At 48.6% G+C, this 18,216-nt stretch overlaps 2 protein-coding genes across 2 annotated transcripts in view; both read left to right on the top strand.

Annotated features, from left to right (window-relative positions):
• The first annotated feature begins 2,404 nt into the window (after nucleotides 1-2,404).
• rasl10a (RAS-like, family 10, member A) lies at nucleotides 2,405-13,171 on the top strand. The gene is given in 5 exon segments (XM_067228367.1): nucleotides 2,405-2,620; nucleotides 10,025-10,149; nucleotides 12,901-13,067; nucleotides 13,070-13,149; nucleotides 13,151-13,171. Coding segments are annotated over 5 exon segments (609 nt in total).
• A 2,186-nt stretch (nucleotides 13,172-15,357) lies between these two features.
• Nucleotides 15,358-18,216, top strand: part of osbp2b (oxysterol binding protein 2b) — a 30,409-nt gene continuing 27,550 nt past the window's right edge. The window contains 2 exon segments of the mRNA XM_067228017.1: nucleotides 15,358-15,679; nucleotides 15,682-15,829. Of these exon segments, the coding sequence (XP_067084118.1) occupies nucleotides 15,358-15,679; nucleotides 15,682-15,829 (470 nt within the window).

The raw sequence follows: 18,216 nt of genomic DNA, 5'->3' as shown, positions 1-18,216 counted from the left end.
CAATAAAAATTGGATATATTCTCAAACGCTTTGTGTCATATGTTGGTTTGTATTGTGCTGTTACACCAATGGGAGATTACCAGAAAGTACTGCATAAAGCGACCAAATGTGTTCTCTAAAACCCTGAGGTCTTGGTATGCATGTTGTGGAGGTAGTATCATGGTAATAATATTCTTCTGTATTCCGCTCAGTTTGTAATCGTTAAAGACCGTTGGAATTTATTGGACTCTACCCTTTCAGACTAGCGACAATTAGTTCAGCGTTGCTGGCCAGGCGTGGCAGCTTTGCATACTAATCCAGGAAATGTCTCACACTGTCATCTCTGACTACATAGACCCAGAGTAAAGGAAAAAGCTTATGCGCGAACGGGAGCTTAATATAAACTTGACACAGCAACACCTAGATGCTGACGGTGCAAAAATAATTAAATAACTGAGATCACCTTGGGAAAGCGCTACACCAGCTTGTTCCTCGACTCAGCCCGAAAGAAACACACCATGTACTCGGGAAGGTTTCTCGCTGTGAGGTGTCACACGGAAAACGATGACCTGGCTTCTCAATCAAACCGCGCTAAGGGGGAGACATTTTGATCATTCCGAGTCTTTTGGAAATTGGTTTGCCTTTGTGTATGCTGTTGAGCAGCCTGAATGGTGACAGATTGAATGGCCAGATAACCAAGCTCCCCAGTTACCTGCGGAATGCAAATGGACCGAGAGCCCAATTAATGAGCTAGGTGTCTGACAGCGATCTTTCTTCCTCTTTCACGGAAAGATGGGGACGGGGAAGGGGGGGGGGTTGATATTGACTCGAGACTGCGGTGTCGCTCAAACACAAAATGTGTGATTGAAAAAAAAAACGTACCCAACAGGGGGTGCTAACATCTACTGTTACTGCTGTGGAACCGTAATATTAGCTGTCACGGAAACACATGAAGCTGCGGGTTGATTTATGGTCATCCTTTTCATTACTAATTTCTGATGATGATAACTTGGCCTATTAAGTGATTACATATACGCACACCCAATTGATTTAATAATACGGTTATTTTGATATATTGTACTTTGATGGGGTTTGTTTGACCTAACAAATCGTTTATGACCTTGAAATGTCATCACATTAATCAAAATCAACTGATAATTGTGTCATTCAAATTTCACTGAATTCACCATAGATTGATAGCCCTGCAACACACGGGACGGATTCATACGCTAAAAAGTAGGCTAATCGTTCAACAATTTTTGCTGCTTTGAACATCAAAATCTTGTGATTTACTATATAATATATATATGTATACTATATATATATATATATTCTACTATATAACTCTTTCATCTCGCAGTCCATGTTTTCTAGAAGCCTTCACCCTCTAAATTGCTGCTCGTAACAGAGTCGCGTGCAGTAGAAGACCTTTATTGACCCTAATGCTGCGTGGCTCCACGCTATGCTAACGAAAGCCACAAAAATGTCAGAGGCAAACATGATGAAAAACATTCGCGCATGCAAACGCGCCTCTCTCTCTCTCTCTCGCTCTCTCTCGCTCTCGCTCTCTCTCTCGCTCTCTCTCTCTCTCTCTCTCTCTCTCTCTCTCTCTCTCTCACACACTCACACACACACACACACATTTACTCACACAGCGCACGCGTAGGCTACTAAAGGCTACACCAGTGCGCAGGGGATAAATACAGTTGATGTCCAGGCTGCTGCAGCGGCGCGCGCTTGTATGTCTGGATTGCGTTTCCCACCTGAATTAAACATCTCGTTTCCCTCGTCGAAGAGACGAGTGTGTCAGAACAGGTTCAAGATTTCGTCGTTCTGATAGAGTGGCTTTGCGCGTCCAAGGATTCGTGGAACGCGAACTGGCTGGTGCATTGGCTGAAAATGAGAGGTCTGATTGTAAAGACCAAGGTCCTTTGAAACCAATTAAAATGGGTTGGTTTACTTTTGGACTAGTTGCTGGCTACAGAGACTGAGATGATGCCGATGTGGAAACGAGGATTGACTTTTTACGCTCCGCCACTGGGGATGAAGAGGCAGGGGAATGTCTCCTGAAGATGTTTTTTATTATTCCATGCGTACCGGCAACATTGCGAATATTAAAGATTAGATGGCTCTGTTTTATTTGGTACAGCCTCACAACGCACGGAATGTTTCCCAACCAAAAAACTGAAATAACAACCGAAAAGTTCCCCATACGGAGGTTAACGATGGACTTTTGTTGATGTATAGAATGAAGAATACAGACAGCCTTGGCATATCGAAATATTTCCGCAATCAACAATTTCAACAATAACGAACAATGAACTGCAGGTTTTGGCAGAACTCCAACTGCAGGTGCATGCTCTCCTAACAGCTCTGATCTTTGTGTAGGCTTTAAGTTGCTGTCCATGGTACTGATTCTCCAGGAATGGTTGAGACCTTTAGTATCGCAGTTATCGGTGCTCCCGGTGTCGGGAAAACTTCGATAATCCGTCAATTTATATACAATGATTTCTCCGAGGTTTACACTCCGACTAGAACCAGGTACGTTTACAGGCCCTCCGTCATTTTGAACGGAAGCATATACGAGCTGAAGATTTTGGATATCCCGCCAATTTCGTCTTTCCCCTCAAACTCAAACCAGGTAAGGATGGTCTTGAATGAATCTCTGGTTAGAAGTGTTCTCTACAGTAAATTTCATAACTGCAGCCTAAATTCTAATCTAGTAGGCTAAGTAACATGGTTTGACCATTTCACTTGTAGCATTCTGATCCTTTAAAAAAAAAAAGGCGTAGAGAGATCGCTCGTGCAATTGTTCAGAGATAATGCAGAAATTCGATTATAGCCTAAATGCAATTTATATTTTGTTTCATTGGACGTCCTTTAAGAGTAGTTGCTATGGAGACCGTTTGACTTCAACCGCAGAGCCTACTTTGACGGTTTAAAACTCTCTCTCTCTGTCCTCCATCGCACCTGCCCACATAGACCGGCCTCCATGAGGCAAGAATAAGCACGATAATGTCATGTTAAATTAATACCATCAGTTCTGCCACCTCCGAGTTAGAACTTCATAATTGAGTTACCGTTGTGTAGCCTATTGGCTCGCGCAGCTGCGCACGGCCCTCCCCCCGGACCGCAGGGGTGAAACCGGTTCTCCGGTTCTTGGACCGGACCCAGCTGACATAGGACCGGAAAAACAGTTGAAGTGTTTGTTGTGAAAACACACAGTTTAATCTGTGTGTTTAATTCACACACAATCAAATGTGAACCAGGGAGTTTTTTTTGTGTGTGTGTCACAGTAAACAACAACAGAAAATACCCAAATAAAAAAGAAAATGTTACATATTTCTGCCATATTCATGGAACTGACAATGCTTTTCTGGTTTTAGCTCACGTCAGAGATAGAAAAAAATAAAAAAAGATTTGAAAATATTCAATTGAAGTTGTGCTTACATAGGCTACAGTATCAGACACCGCAGGGACCCTCGTCCCGCCCCCCTGCTCCGAGGTCTCTGACGACCTTCGGGCTGTTTGGTTATTTGCTGTGGGAGCGAGGGGCCTTAACAGCCACACCTGGGCTCCCCGGCACCACGGAGCTACCACCGGAAAACAAATGAGATCAGGAGAGAACGCATTAAACGACAGAGCTCGTGAAGCGCTGCGTGCGCTCCGTCAACCACAGCGACGGCACACGGGGGAGATGTGTGTGTGTGTGTGTGTGTGTGTGTGTGTGTGTGACAATGCCGACTCAGCACAGCCAGCAGAGCAGCGAAGGAAGAATGATTCTCATAGTGTCCAGGGAAGAAGAAGAAAATGTGGAATGTGACCCAAAAAAAAGCTATACCGATGTGTGTAGGGGTCTGGCGCATGTTGTCTTGTCTGCGACCCCGCGGGGCCTCTCTCCACACAACATCTGATTGGGTTTGCGCTTTCTTCAGGTAAATGGTCCTTAACAGTACAGTCTGGTGTTTGTGAACAGCGGAGTGAAAACAGGTGGGCTCATTTTCTGAGCTCTGAGGTGTGTGTGTGTGTGTGTGTGCATCTCCCTGGCACCTCGTCACATGGAACCTGAAAGATCACAGCTCTCAATAGAAACAGGTTGTGACATCTTCCAGTATCAGTATTCCTGCTGTGTTACTGTCCCTGGCAGCTTCAGTCCTGTGAAGGATGGGGCCAGGGCAACAGACAGGCCTCTTTAGTAGGTCAGAGAAAAGCATTAGTTGAGTGCTGCTACAGCATTGCTACAGCGTCCTACTGATTCATGAGCTCATTTCCTCAGCCTGTCCTGAGAGGGGCAACGCTGACCTCTACCCTGTCCAGTCTTCTCTTAAGAAAGCTTGCTGTGCTGGTGGTGTTTTACTGACTCTGACAGGAGAGGAGGAGGGGCAGGTTCTCTCCTCCTCACCCCTCTCCTCCTCCTCTCCTCTACTCCCCTCTTCTTTCCTCCTCACCCCTCTCCTCCTCCTCTCCTCTACTCCCCTCTTCTCTCCTTCTCACCCCTCTATCCCTTCTTCTCTTCTCTCCTCTCAACCCCTCCCCACCCCACTCCTCTCCTTCCTCACCCTTCTCCACTCCTCACCCATCTCCTCCTCCTCTCCTCTACTGCCCTCTTCTCTCCTCCTCACCCCTCTCTCCCTTCTTCTCTCCTCTCAACCCCTCTCCTCCCCTCCCCACCCCACTCCTCTCCTTCCTCACCCCTCTCCTCCCCTCTACTCTTCTCCTTTCCTCACCCCTCTCCTCCTCCTCTCCTCTACTCCCCTCTTCTCTCCTCCTCACCCCTCTCCTCCTCTCCTCTACTCCCCTTTTCTCTCCTTCTCACCCCTCTCTCCCTTCTTCTCTCCTCTCAACCCCTCCCCACCCCACTCCTCTCCTTCCTCACCCCTCTCCACTCCTCACCCATCTCCTCCTCCTCTCCTCTACTGCCCTCTTCTCTCCTCCTCACCCCTCTCTCCCTTCTTCTCTCCTCTCAACCCCTCTCCTCCCCTCCCCACCCCACTCCTCTCCTTCCTCACCCCTCTCCTCCCCTCTACTCTTCTCCTTTCCTCACCCATCTCATCCCCTCTCCTCTCCTCCCCTACCCACCCCTCTCCCCTCCTTCTCACCCCTCTCTCCCCACCCCCATCCAGGGTCCAGTAGTACCCGTGCAGAGGGAGAGTGAGGCTGGGTCACAGAGCTGCTCGTCTGGGCCCAAGCAGACAGATCTGGCCTCAGTCTCCATGTCATTACTGGGCTGATTAGATTACAGCCCAGGACCCTCCCCAGGGACTGGGGGAACACTGGTAATGGAGTTGGCTGCAGGTCTGCTGCAGCGTATTAGAGCAGAATAGAGAAACGTCAATGGAAACTGTGGAAAGGAAACTTTACTCAAATTAAGTTTCCACTTGGTTCTGTAACAACTTTTATTGGCCAAATTGAAGTTTCCATTCATCCACATCATATCCAGGTAGTCGGACAAGGAAGTAAGTTATCTTAGTGGGAATGGTAGCGTTTCTACTGTTTCCATGTTACAGGGAAACTGCAGGGGCAATTATAGGATCAGACCTTTAGGGGGGCTCAGCCCCCAATGAGAATGTGACATGGATACAGTGCCTTGCAAAAGTGTTAAACCCCCTTGCTAACAAATCACAAATTTCACTGGATAACAATTAATACATTTATTTATTATTATGCAAAACGTTTAATGAATTAAAAAACGAAGAAAGTCCCTTTCTTCATGAACTACCAGCATCAAATGAAACGATAATGATGTGTCAACAATAAATAAATATTGTTTTAACACGTTAGAGCACTAAAACGTATTGAAGATAATAACAATTCATAATAATTCTTTTTTTTATTTTTATTATTATTATTATTATTTTTAGGGGTGCTGAGATTAAATTTAAGTGTGCTTGAGCACCCCTAAAAAGTGTCTAAAATCGCCACTGGTAAACTGTTCCCTCGTCTGTCATGCATGCACGTCAAATAGTTTTAGTTTTTATACATTCCGACTGTCCTAGTCAGTCGTTTAGAAGATGCACTGGTTCTGGGCCCAGTGACAAGCTGGCGAGACTCCCCTCTGCTGTTTAAACCACAGGACTGGGGTGGTGATCATCATCTATTAGCTGGTGGTGTAGCTGTCTGTTGCTGTTTGTTGCTGTTTGTACCAGGAGAGCATCTGTCACTTCCTGTCGATAGGTTGTGTTGACAGGAAGTGACAGATGGATCCAAGCCCAAACGCAGAATCCATCTTGGATTAGTTTCTTTTTTCCCCCTGATAATGTATTTTCTTTCATTTTCCCATCCCACGCAATGTTTCTCTCTCTCTCCATCTCTCCCTCTCCCTCACACTCTCTCTCTCCCCCCCCCCCCTCTCTCTCTCTCTCTCTCTCTCTCTCTCTTTCTCTCTGTATCATGTGTGCAATTTTATATCTTTGTCCTTCTGCAGACATGGTAACAGTCATGATTTCAGACACGCCGTCACCCACGCTACAGACTTGCTATGGATGTGGGTGTGCACATATATATATAAATATATATAAATATATATTTATATGAGACCCTACGTGTGTTCATACGTGCATGTGTGGGTGTGTGTGTACAGTACGTGTGTAAACAGTTGCACGCATAAATGTCGTGTGTGTCTGTTTGCCAGAGGAAAGCATTACCGGCCTCTGTCAGAGAGACGACGGGATCGATGCCTCCTCAAACAAACGGTGCGACCCAAACACCAACAAACCCAGCAGGAGTCCCCCAGGTTTACCAACTGGTTCCCTGGAGGGCAGGCGTCCCCCAGGTGGACAAACAGATGTGTCCCTGGAGGTTACACATCCTCCAGGCTCCAAGTGGCCCTGGGCACCCCTCTCCCCCCTCCCTAGCCTGGCCCCTGGTCCCCCCGGTGTGTGGGTAGCTCTGTGTTCAGGATGGGGGCCATGATAGTGGCGTTGCAGCCTGCTAAACATGTGCCTGAGGGTATGAGTTGTCAAGGAAACCCACTCACTGTTTGGCAGCGACACAACAAGGGGCGGAGGCTGCTGTTTTTTTTGTAAACTTCAAAGAGTTAACTGGAGCACACACACACGCACACACATGCTAATTTTGCACCCACGCACACACAATCACACACACACTTGTGTTGCACCCATGCACACACACACACACACACACACAAAACAAACGATTTACTCTATTTGAGTGGGATTCCTCTCCCCTTAACCCCATGTCTTATCTTTCCACCCTGAACCCCGGAGCCCCCCCCTCCCCTCCTGCTTGGGCCTGAGGCCTCAACTCGGCCCGTGTTCCTGTATGCGGAGCTCCACCTCCACGAGCACACACGGCAGGGACGACAAAGACCTGTCTGCTGAGCCAGGGAGGATTATTTTTAGCTCCGTGAAGGACGTGCAACAGGAGCAGAAGAAGAAGAACACTTCTTCTTCTGCAGATGCTGCCTGCAGCTAGGGAGACCAGGACTGGAGCCTGTGTCTAGCTCACCCGCAGCGGAGCTTTGAGAAACAAAACAAGGGAAACGGGTTTAGAGCTGCGCTTGATCTGGGGATCAAATGAACGGGTGATTGCGGTGCCAGGGGACAGAGGAGGCCTATAAAAAAAGATGACATTAGGATTGTGATGATCTACTGAATCATGTTTGCTCGCGAATCCTGAGAGAATCTAGTTTTAACCCTTGTGCTGCCTTCGGGTCACATGACCCAAAGGTTCATAACGAACCATCGTTGTGTTTACCCAATTTTACCCAATACAAAAACAAATACAAATTATTTTCTTTCAACCTTTTCAATGTGGGGGGTCTGAGACAGCCCAACGGTTAAAAGAAAATGCTTCACTTGTTTTTGTATGCAGTAAAGTTGTCGCAATACGACGGTGGGTCACAATGACAACACAAGGGTTAAATCGAGCTGGTGTTCAGAAGGAGATATTTTTAGCAGAACCAGAGCAGGAATTGTTCCTTTCTTTATTTCTGAGCCACAAATGCTTTTTCTTTCTTTCTGTTTCTCAGTTCCATCTCTCCGCCTCTTCACTCACTCCCTCTCTCCTACTGTGTGACTCTCTCTCTATCTCTCTCTATCTCTCTCTTCCCCTCTCCTACTGTTGTTTAATGATCTCAGAGCCACAGTGTTCAGCTCCATGGCTGATCGCTCTCATTATCTCTGGCTATGTGTGACTCTCTCTCTCTCTCTCTCCCTCTCTCCCTCTCCTCTCTCTCTCTCTCTCTCTCTCTCTCTCTCTCTCTCTCTCTCTCTCTCTCTCTCTCTCTCTCTCTCTCTCTCTCTCTCTCTCTCTCTCTCTCTCTCTCTCTCTCTCTCTCTCTCTCTCTCTCCTCTCCTCCCTCTCTCTCTCTCTCTCTCTCTCTCTCTCTGTCTGGCTCAGTTTCTCTTTCTGTGTGTCTCTTTCTGGTTCTACATTTCTTTCGCTCTCTTTATTTTGCTTTCTCTGCTTCTCATCCTTGTTTTCTTTGTCTTAATCTCTCCTAACATTTACCGCAACACTACAAACACCGGTGCCACAAATCCCTCGAGATGAAAGGAAACACATCCCCGTCAACACGGCTGTGTTTACATCGTCAGGTCTCACATCGATTACAGGCTGATTACAGCTTCTTCTCCTTCAGATTCCCAATCAAAGTTACTTATGAACATTTCCCTTTTTTTAAGGCTTTTTGGGATTCGGTATTCTGCCACAAGTGATGTTTTTAAGTTGTTTTAAAGTACCAACTTTGAGGGGGTCCCTTCTCTGGACTGTGAATTCAGTTTATTTCCTAGCTGCACTCTGACAGTGTCGTTTGTGAAAGCTTGTTAATGCGGTGACATATGGAACCTCCCACCCCCCCCCCCTCCCACCCCTGAGGGCTGGGGGGGCGGGGGAGGGGGTGGGAGGGCTCTCAGGTAGAACGTGTCGGTATCTTTCAGTCAAGGGGGGTAGGATTGCTGGATGATGAGAGGGTTGGGGGGGCTGGGGGAGGTTCAGGGGATCGGGAGGGGGGGTAGGATTGCTGGATGATGAGAGGGCTGGGGGGGCTGGGGGGGTTGGGGGGGACCATCACACCCTGGTTTCCATCTTTCTTCTTCCATCCTCAGCTGTGTGATAATCGTTCTCTTCATTCCTTCAGAGAAGCCTTTTGCTATTTCCCTCCCCCAGTTACCCACTCTCATTTTTCTCTCTCCATCCCCCCCTTCCTTCTCTATCTCCCCTGGTCTCACAAGCCAGAAAAAACACTTATAGATTCAGCTCACAGGGCTAGAGAGGGTGACAGAGAGTGAGAGCGAGAGAGAAAAGCAAATGGAATAAAGAGAGAGAATAGAGCGAGAGACAATGAGAGAAAGACAATGACAGAGACAATGACAGAGAGAGAGAAAGAGAGAGAATGAGAATGAGAGATGGAGAGAGAGAAAGAGAGAGAAAAAGAGAGAGAATGAGAGATGGAGAGAAAGAAAAAGAGAGAAACATATGAGAGAGGTATGCAGAGAGTGGGTCACTGTGTCATCATGGCAAATGTCTCCTATTGTGCCGTGCGGTGTAATTATTGTTGACAAATCATTACTATTCCACACCGGTGCTGTTTGACCCCCCTGCGCAAGTGTGTGGTGAGTGTGATCAGGCTGGTACAGTCAGGCTGCAGGGCATGACTATGTCTGCAGCAGGAGAATAGTTCTCGGTCTGGGTACCCTGGAACAGATTCCTCCCTTTCCACCGCCCAGCTCCGTGCTGGCAGACAAGGCTCTCAACAAGCTTGCCTTATTAACATAAGCGCAGACAAACATACTTTACAGCTCCAGTAACCTGTCAGACTTCTGACACACTGAGTGCTCTCAGAGCAAACGAGAGGTAAATTGACTTAATGGAAGTCAAACATGTCGTAAAACGTCTTTAGGGCAATTTAGTGAGTGGCGTAAACAAACTCAGATTTGATCATTAGCCGATGCGTCTGCGCATTTTTTAATTGATTTTGCGTGTCCTTGTCCTTGTGGAGAAGTGAAGCAGTGTCCTCACGTCCTGTTTTATCTGTCCCTGTGTGTGTGTGTGTGTGTGTGTGTGTGTGTGTGTGCGTGTTTAGGAGTGGATGGATCTCCGCTGCTTGGGGGTTCGTAACGCCAACGCCTACATCCTGGTCTATGACATCTGCTGCGTGGAGAGCTTCGAATACGTCAAGATGATCCGACAGCAGATAGTAGAGCACAGGTAGAGCTCTGCCCACTGCGAATAGCATAGCATGGCACAGCATGTACAGCACAGCCCATCCCAGCACAGCTTAGCATGGCAAAGCACAGCATAGCATAGCATAGCACAGCACAGCATAGCACTGTCCAAAGTAGAACTGCACAGAGATCCAGTGACACAGCATAACCCACACCGTATGAAGCAGGAATCACATGCTGAGCCACCAGACAGTCATCAACATCCAGCCGAAAGCACCCGGCTGAACCGCCCTGATGTGTTTTGATCCAGAGATGACGGCACCCCCTCACACAGTCCACGCCAGGAAAAAAGAACTGCTTTCACCCCCTTGTGTCGGTACAGAACAGAGAGCCGTGGTGGAGAGAGGGTTTTCATTTCGGACACTTCTGTGTGTGACAGCCTGGTAATGATCGTGGCGTTCGTGGGCGACAAGCGGGCGTGTGTGGTCGTGTAGAGAGGCCGCTTCCTGTCGTTGAGGCTGAAAGCGTCTACGCCGCATACATTTGCATGCTGATGGAGTTGTGAGTGGCCTTCATCTGTCAGGTGGTGAAGGGAGTTACCCAAGATGCTCCCTGACGTGACTGGCCTTCTCCCTCCCTCCCTCCCTCCCTCCCTCCCTCCCTCCCTCCCTCCCTCCCTCCCTCCCTCCCTCCCTCCCTCCCTCCCTCCCTCCCTCCCTCCCTCCCTCCCTCCCTCCCTCCCTCCCTCCCTCCCTCCCTCCCTCCCTCCTCCTACCCCTGTCACCCTCCTCCTTCCCTTCCCCTTTTCCTCTCCCTCCACTCATCCTACACCCCCCCCCCCACACCCCCCTCTTCCGAGGTGTGGAGCTAGGCAGGGAACTCCCTGGTTCATCTCTCTGGGTTGTTGGCGGAGCCTGCTGTGGTTAAGACCCATGACAGACAGAGCATACATTATTTACTACAGAGACACAGGGAGGAAGAAAGAGAAGATAGAGAGAGAGAACTGAGAGAGAGAGATACACACAATATGGAGGATGAAAGAGGAAGGCTAGACTGGTAGATGTGAGAGCGGGAAGGGTGAAGGAGACTTTGTGGAGGGGGGAGGGGGGGGGGTTGAGGGGGAACAGTGGATGGGCTGTCTGGATACTAAATCCAGGAGAGGTTATGTCTCCAAGTGATGGAGGTTGTATGGGTTTGTTGGCTGGAGGAAGAAAGCTCCCCTCTGAAAAAAATCGATCTGTGTCTCTATTGTCTGTCCCCCCCCCCCTCACATCCAGACAGACCTGTTGTTCTTCTCAGCTCCCTCCCTAGAAGGCCACAGCTGTCTTTGATGTAATGAAGACTCTGACAGCACTCTCTCTCTCTCTTCTCTCTTCTCTCTTCTCTCTTCTCTCTTCTCTCTTCTCTCTCTCTCTCTCCTTCTCTCTCTTCCTCTCTCTCTCTTCCTATTCACCATTCTCTCTGTCTTATCCTCCCTGCCCCCCTCTCTCTATGTATCTGTCTCACTTCCTCTCATCTCTCTGTCCATTTCTGTCTCTCTCTCTGTCTGTCTGTCTTTCTTTCTCTGTCATCCTCTCCTACTCCTTGTCTCTCTCTTTTTCTTTCTCTCTCAGATTGTCTCTATCTGTCTCTCTCTCACACATATAGCTGTAAACTCCCCAGACCCTCAGGCCTGAGCGGTTAGGTGACAGGATATTTTGAAGTCTGTGGTACAGTGGGTGAGGAGATGCTTGCTCAACTGTAACAACTGAGGAATTACTGTTGGATGCCTTCAGGAGATTAACTGTCATCTGTGGGGATAAGGATATATGTGTAGTTCTAAAATATAATATATAATATAATGTAAACCGATATTTGCATAAATGACTGATGTTCAGGATTGTGCGTTTCCTTTGGTTTTGTTTTTTCATCACCTCGTGATGCCAGAGAAACAGAAATGCTGCTCTGAGGTTTTTGTGCTCAGCACGGTTAATGTGAGCCACACTCGAGTCCTCACTGCCTTCTCTCAGGGACCCATCAGCCCTGCCTCTCCACCCTCCCCTCTCCACCCTCTCCTCCACCCTGCTCTCTCCACCCTCCCCTCTCCACCATCCCCTCCATCCTCCCCTCTCCACCCTCTCTTCCACCCTCTCCTCTCCTCCACCCTCCCCTCTCCTCTCCTCCACCCTCTACTCCACCCTCCCCTCTCCTCTCCTCCACCCTCCCCTCTCCACCCTCCAGCAGGCTGTGGAGAACATTCCCTCCACGGCGTCGGACCCTCCCTGCAGACGAAGCCGCAATCAGACCCCTCACCTTCTGGTGACACACACACATACACACACACATATATATATATATATATACACACACACACATACAGTATATATCCACACACACACATTCTGCGGCAATCTTCAAACACCTTGCTCACACCCTGACGCGCGCTGACTGTCTCAGAGAGGGTTCCTGTGAGTCACTGCCTGCCCTTCACATCGTCAGAGAGGACGACTGGCTTGCTCCGTCCAGACACTCCCCTCCTCAGGGCCGCCTCATCCGCCGGCTCCACCCAGTAGCCCTGCTGAGCTCACAGGCTGCTGGCTGAGCTCACAGGCTGCTGGCTGAGCTCACAGGCTGCTGGCCGCAGTCGTGAACTGATTGTTGATGGATCCACCTCGCGTTCTCAGCGTGCCGGATGATTTTGATCTAAGTTCACGTTCATCCACTCTGTCACTCTGTGACTCCTGTCTGTTCTCTTACCCTCTGCTCTCCCCCCAACCCCTCTCCCATCTGCCCCAACTCCCCCCCCCCCCCCCAGGGAGAACAACAGCAGTGAGGTCCCCATCCTGGTGGTGGGCAGTAAGAGGGACCTTCAGCGCCAGCGCTTCACCCCGCGCCGCGCCGTCTCCGTGCTGGTGAAGAGGACCTGGAAGTGTGGCTACGTGGAATGTTCCGCCAAGTTCAACTGGCACGTGGTGCTGCTCTTCAAGAACTCCTGGGCAGCTCCGTGTCACGGGGCGCACGCCAGAACCACACCGCCATCCGCCTGCAGGGGGCGCTGCAGAGGAAACCGCTGCTCGGTCATGTGACCCGGGCGAGGGGGGTGGACCCGTGTGACCCAGGGAAGGGGGGGGGGGGGCGTGTGTCCCCATGTGATCTAAAGAGGAGGAACGGGTTCTAAGGGCGATCGGATCACGAGGTGGCTGTTCTCTCCTCGCGGCGCTGTGAGACAATGTGGCCGTGTCCTGGGCCACCTCCGTCTACACGAGAGACGCATTATCATGCCGAATTAAAGGGGGGAAAGAATGAGAGTGGTTGTGTTGTGTGATGTGTAACGCTGTATTTAATAAGATGGGATCTGAAGCGCGGTGGTGAGTGGATGCTTACCTCACCACAGCAGTTGTTATGCTGTGTTTAATTGATCACAACTCACAGGGAAGCCAGTCTGCTTGGTGCCAACAGAGCATTGACAGACTCGAGGCAAATGAATGAATACTCAACTGTTATGTTTGTGAATCTCTGTTTCGGTCGTTAAAGTGAAAAGAATGCAATACTTGACAGTCTTCCTGGTTGGACGGTGCTGTGAGGTTACATTTACATTTAGTCATTTAGCAGACGCTCTTATCCAGAGCGACTTACAGTAAGTACAGGGAAAATCTCCCCGAGGCAAGTAGGGTGAAGTGCCTTGCCCAAGGACACAATGTCATTTAGCACGGCCGGGAATCGAACTGGCAACCTTCAGATCACTAGCCCGATTCCCTAACCGCTCAGCCACCTGACTCTTAATGATCCCTGCATCACAAACAGACTTCTAGTGAGGAGAAGTGGGAAGTGCTGGGTAACACTGGTCTCTCTTAATCCTGCCCTTGTCATTGGTCACCTTTACTTTATTGGAAGCAGACCCGACCAGACAGGGTTAAAGAGGAAAGTCCTGGAGCAAAAGTCCCCTAAATGTACTGTGAATATTGAATGAGTCTTGTTGAGAGAGCGAGGGAAGAGAGGGGGGGGGAGAGAGAGAGAGGAATAGAGAGAAAGAGAATGAGAAAAGGAGGGGGAAGAAAGAGAGAGAGATAGAAAGAGAGAGAGAGGTGGTTCTGTTGGAGCAGAATGCAGTCCCCTTATCTCGATGGACGACTTTAATCCTGTGCCAGACTTCTTTACCTGGGTGTGTTTTTAATGAAAACATCCCCTCTCTGGAGCTCTGCGGCCGTGGCAGACTGCAGGGGTTCCACCGGTTACGCAAGGCAGGGGGCCTAAAGACAGAGCCAGCGCAGCACAGCAGCTGTGTGTGTGGGTGGGGGGTGGAGGGGTGGGGGTCTTGTAATGTTGTGGTGATTAGCTTGCTTAGTCGAGAACATTGCAGTGCCAAAGCAGATCTTTAGACTGCTTCAGTACTGTAGTATCTTGATCCTGAAACACACAACACACATATCCACTCAGTGACATTCCACAAGGTAAACCTTACCTTACCTAGTGAAGTGTTTGTTAAAATGTAAAGGCATAATCTTTCTGTGTGTGTGTGTGTGTGTGTTCTTAGAACGTTGGTAAGAAGACAATTGGGCAATTTTCCCTGTTTGATTGACTGACATCATACGAAAATGCACTGAAAATAATGTATATATTTGAAAGTGCTTCATAGAAGTTGCATGCTGTTGTTTACTAAGCCAGCGGGTCAGGTTTAATTGCACTGTGTTACAATGTGTTGACGTTATTAATCAGGAGTAATGTGTGGTGAAGACTGATTGCTGTTAAGAATTGTGAAATATGTAGCATCTGGATTGCTATGCTTGAAAGCAATGTTTTGTAGCATGAATGTATTTACATTTGGTTTAAAAATGTGTGCGTGCCATGTGTCGCACAAGGGCTATTTTGTATCAAAACAGTTCATGTAGACATTTTTACTTAAAGGTGACACGTTTGTTTTTGACACGAGTAAATAAATGCTTTTGAGAATGATGCGATGTTTTCCTCACGCCATGACAAAGGCAATATCGCCACCGTGTGGGCAACTATTAATTGTGCTGTGTACCAAAACAAGTCATGTAACAAAAACACACCAATTAACACAGCATTAAAACACACTCAACTCTGTGGAATATGTTGCATAAAACATAAGCTCACAGCTATGTTAGTTGTCCATGTTGTCCTATCGAAAACTGTTTGCGCAAAAAAAAGTATGCTAACTAACTCGCTAGACCAGCCAGTGCGGATCAACATTTTACGATTGAAATGTATTCAAAATCACCCAGCTAAATACAAATCGTAGACTACAAACATGATCCAAATGACAACTACTTTGAGTCACATGCTTGACGAGGAATTCCTGATAACGTCACGAGCCTCGCGGTACCGCGTCCTCCTCACTCGCAGCATCAGTTTTCATCCTTCCTCCAGTTCCCGTCATGTGAACCGGGGCGCCTGTAAACATTGTTTATCCCGAATCAACCCGGACCCTCGTCCGCCGAGCTCCCTCGTTGGCGGCGAGTGTATGGGGAGAGCTCTCTGTAGCGGCTCAGGTAGTCGGATAGGATCAGTCCTTACCTCGGTCCCTTGCTTATCCTGCACGCCCCAACGTGCGGCGAAGCGGAAGATGAGTGAGCAGGGAAGAACTCGGCTTCTACCTCTACCGCGGCCCCTACACCGGGGTCCGATACTTACAAAGGCTGGCTTTTTAAATGGACTAACTATTTAAAAGGCTACCAACGTCGATGGTTCGTCCTCAGCAATGGCCTTTTATCGTACTACAGGTAAATACGAGGATACACTGTGTGTGAAGTATGTTTATGGTGAAAAAAATAATAAGCATCCGCAGCTGGACTGCTGTTCAAGGCATGCTTGGGTTTACATTTTACAAACCATCTGCTAGCTAGCTAGCCAGCTATTCATCTCACTGCCATTCCTAGCTACTGTAGCAGTAGCTAACTCAATAAACAGCGATATAAATAGTTTTGCCATCCTGGAAGATATAGCCTACTTTGTTCTCAAGGTGATCTTAACTGTGCTACACAGGTAGTCTACTTACACACCATACTCATTCATCCCGCCTGTCAGTGCATTTAAATAGACTACTAGTAGCCCGTTAGCTTTCTAAACGATAATAATCTGTATTTGGCTGTTGAAATGCTTCCAGGGTTTATATTTAAATGTCAACTTATGGTTTATAACTTTCTGCAATGTGACACCAGACAAGCCGATTCGACTCCGTAAATCGACAGAAAGACTAGAAACAATCAAATTAACGAGCTAGCCAGTCAGCTAATAGAATTGCAGAATGGCTGCTACTAGTAATTTAAAAATAACAAACACATCGCTTAAGCGTTACTGGTTAGTGTGCCAGCTAGTTCCTATTTTAAAAGCGGTCACCGAAGCCATAAACTATATTACTCTAGCCTTATCAGCAAGTGAGAAGCCAGCCAGGATGACTAACCAGCCGATAAAGCTCTCCTCACTGATCCCGTCATTGTTTTGTGAAACCCAAGGACTGAAAGAGTAAAGAATGGTTCAATCATAATCCAGTCGCTGGCAGGCATTAGTCATCATTCTCTCTCTCTCTTCAGCCAGTCGATGACAGGTGCACAGGTGGCACTTGTGTGATAGCTACACCAGCAACACCTGTAGCTCAGGTGCTCTCTGAAAGGGAGTCATGTTTCCTCTGGGTGCAGTAGAGGGGTGGAGGGGGTGACAGGGGTGGGGGTGGTGGAGGGGGTGACAGGGGTGGGGGTGGTGGAGGGGGTGACAGGGGTGAGGGTGGTGGAGGGGGTGACATGTAACAACAGTTGCACAGCCGATGAATCCAACCCAGTTTTCCCTCGTGTTAATGAATTGCCTCATAAGTAAATGTAGGTCTGTTCCTTTGAGGTCTCACAAATGGTGCTTTTGGAGCATGCTGCAGTCAGACCAGACTGGGTCTGAAACTTGTCGATTAACATCTCGTGAAAAGTGAGAAGGACAGTTTCGGGCCTTTTGAATCTACTAATGTGGTTTATCAGTGTCAACACAAACACATTTAACATAAAAGTGTGTTGTGTAATAACGTTTTTGATAAAATTAGACTAGGTTACTCTTGGTCTAGGACCACTCTCTTTTGCAGAGACTGCTGTAGTCATCAAAAGGAAGCAGACTATCTAGATTTGAGAACTCTCTCTGGATGTTAGAAGTCCCTTTCTCTCTCCTCTCTCCTGCTGTGTCAACCCCTTTCTGTGCCAGGAATCTGCAACACCATTATTATCACTCCAGCACACCTTCACACACAAAGAGCCTTGTTCTGGGGATTTTGGAAACTAAGAGACAGGATTGTCAGAATCCCAGTCTGGTTGGTGCACGCGGTGAAAGGGAAGGAGCCCTCGCCTCTATTAATAGTCTATTATGTAGGGGAGGTGGCTGTATCACTGATGGAAAGGTAGCCCGCCGACATCCGAGTGCAGAAGCATCGGAGCGAACAGGTCCTCACAAAAGAGAGACTAAGTAATACCCCCCCCCTCTCCTGTCTTCCTGGCAGGCCTCTCTGTCTCTCTCTCACTCTGTCTCTCCCTCTCCGTTGCCACGGTGGCTGCTCCCCCCCCCCACACCACTAACCCCTCTCACCCAAATCGTTGTGCCGAGTCCTTCCTGGCAACGTGTCTCTGACGTCTTGTGACTGGGAAATATTTTACATTTGTCTCAGCAGGAGGGGGGGGGGGGCACTGGTCAATGGTCAACATCTTTTACACTCCTGTTAACCCCCCCCCCCCCCCCCCCCCCCCCTAAACACACACACACACTCTGCCACAGTAATGAGGAAAGCAGCAAGGGTAGTGTGTGTGTGTGTGTCTCACCACCCTGGTGGTGCCGACCGTGGACCCTCCGGGCAGACAGAGACTGGGCCACTTAGAGGGACGTGTCCCCATTCACTCTGTCCTGCTGGTCCCTTTGTGCTGCGGACACAGGGACGCCCCTGGGACGCTTTCAACGTGTCCCACGTGGAGCTGAGTGACAGGACAGCGTTCCATGTCTGGATGTTTACTGTTCTCTCTGTAGCAAGTCATACATGCTAGGTGCTGTATACATGCTAGGTGGCCCTTTGACCCTACGAACTACCCACGCATGGTTGTTGGGATGGGAGGAAGTTGGGGTTGTGGACCGGCCAGTCAAAGGC

Source organism: Osmerus mordax, chromosome 24 (genome assembly GCF_038355195.1).
Source record: "Osmerus mordax isolate fOsmMor3 chromosome 24, fOsmMor3.pri, whole genome shotgun sequence".
Taxonomy (NCBI): Eukaryota; Metazoa; Chordata; class Actinopteri; order Osmeriformes; family Osmeridae; genus Osmerus; species Osmerus mordax.
This window is presented reverse-complemented; position numbering and strand designations above follow the sequence as displayed.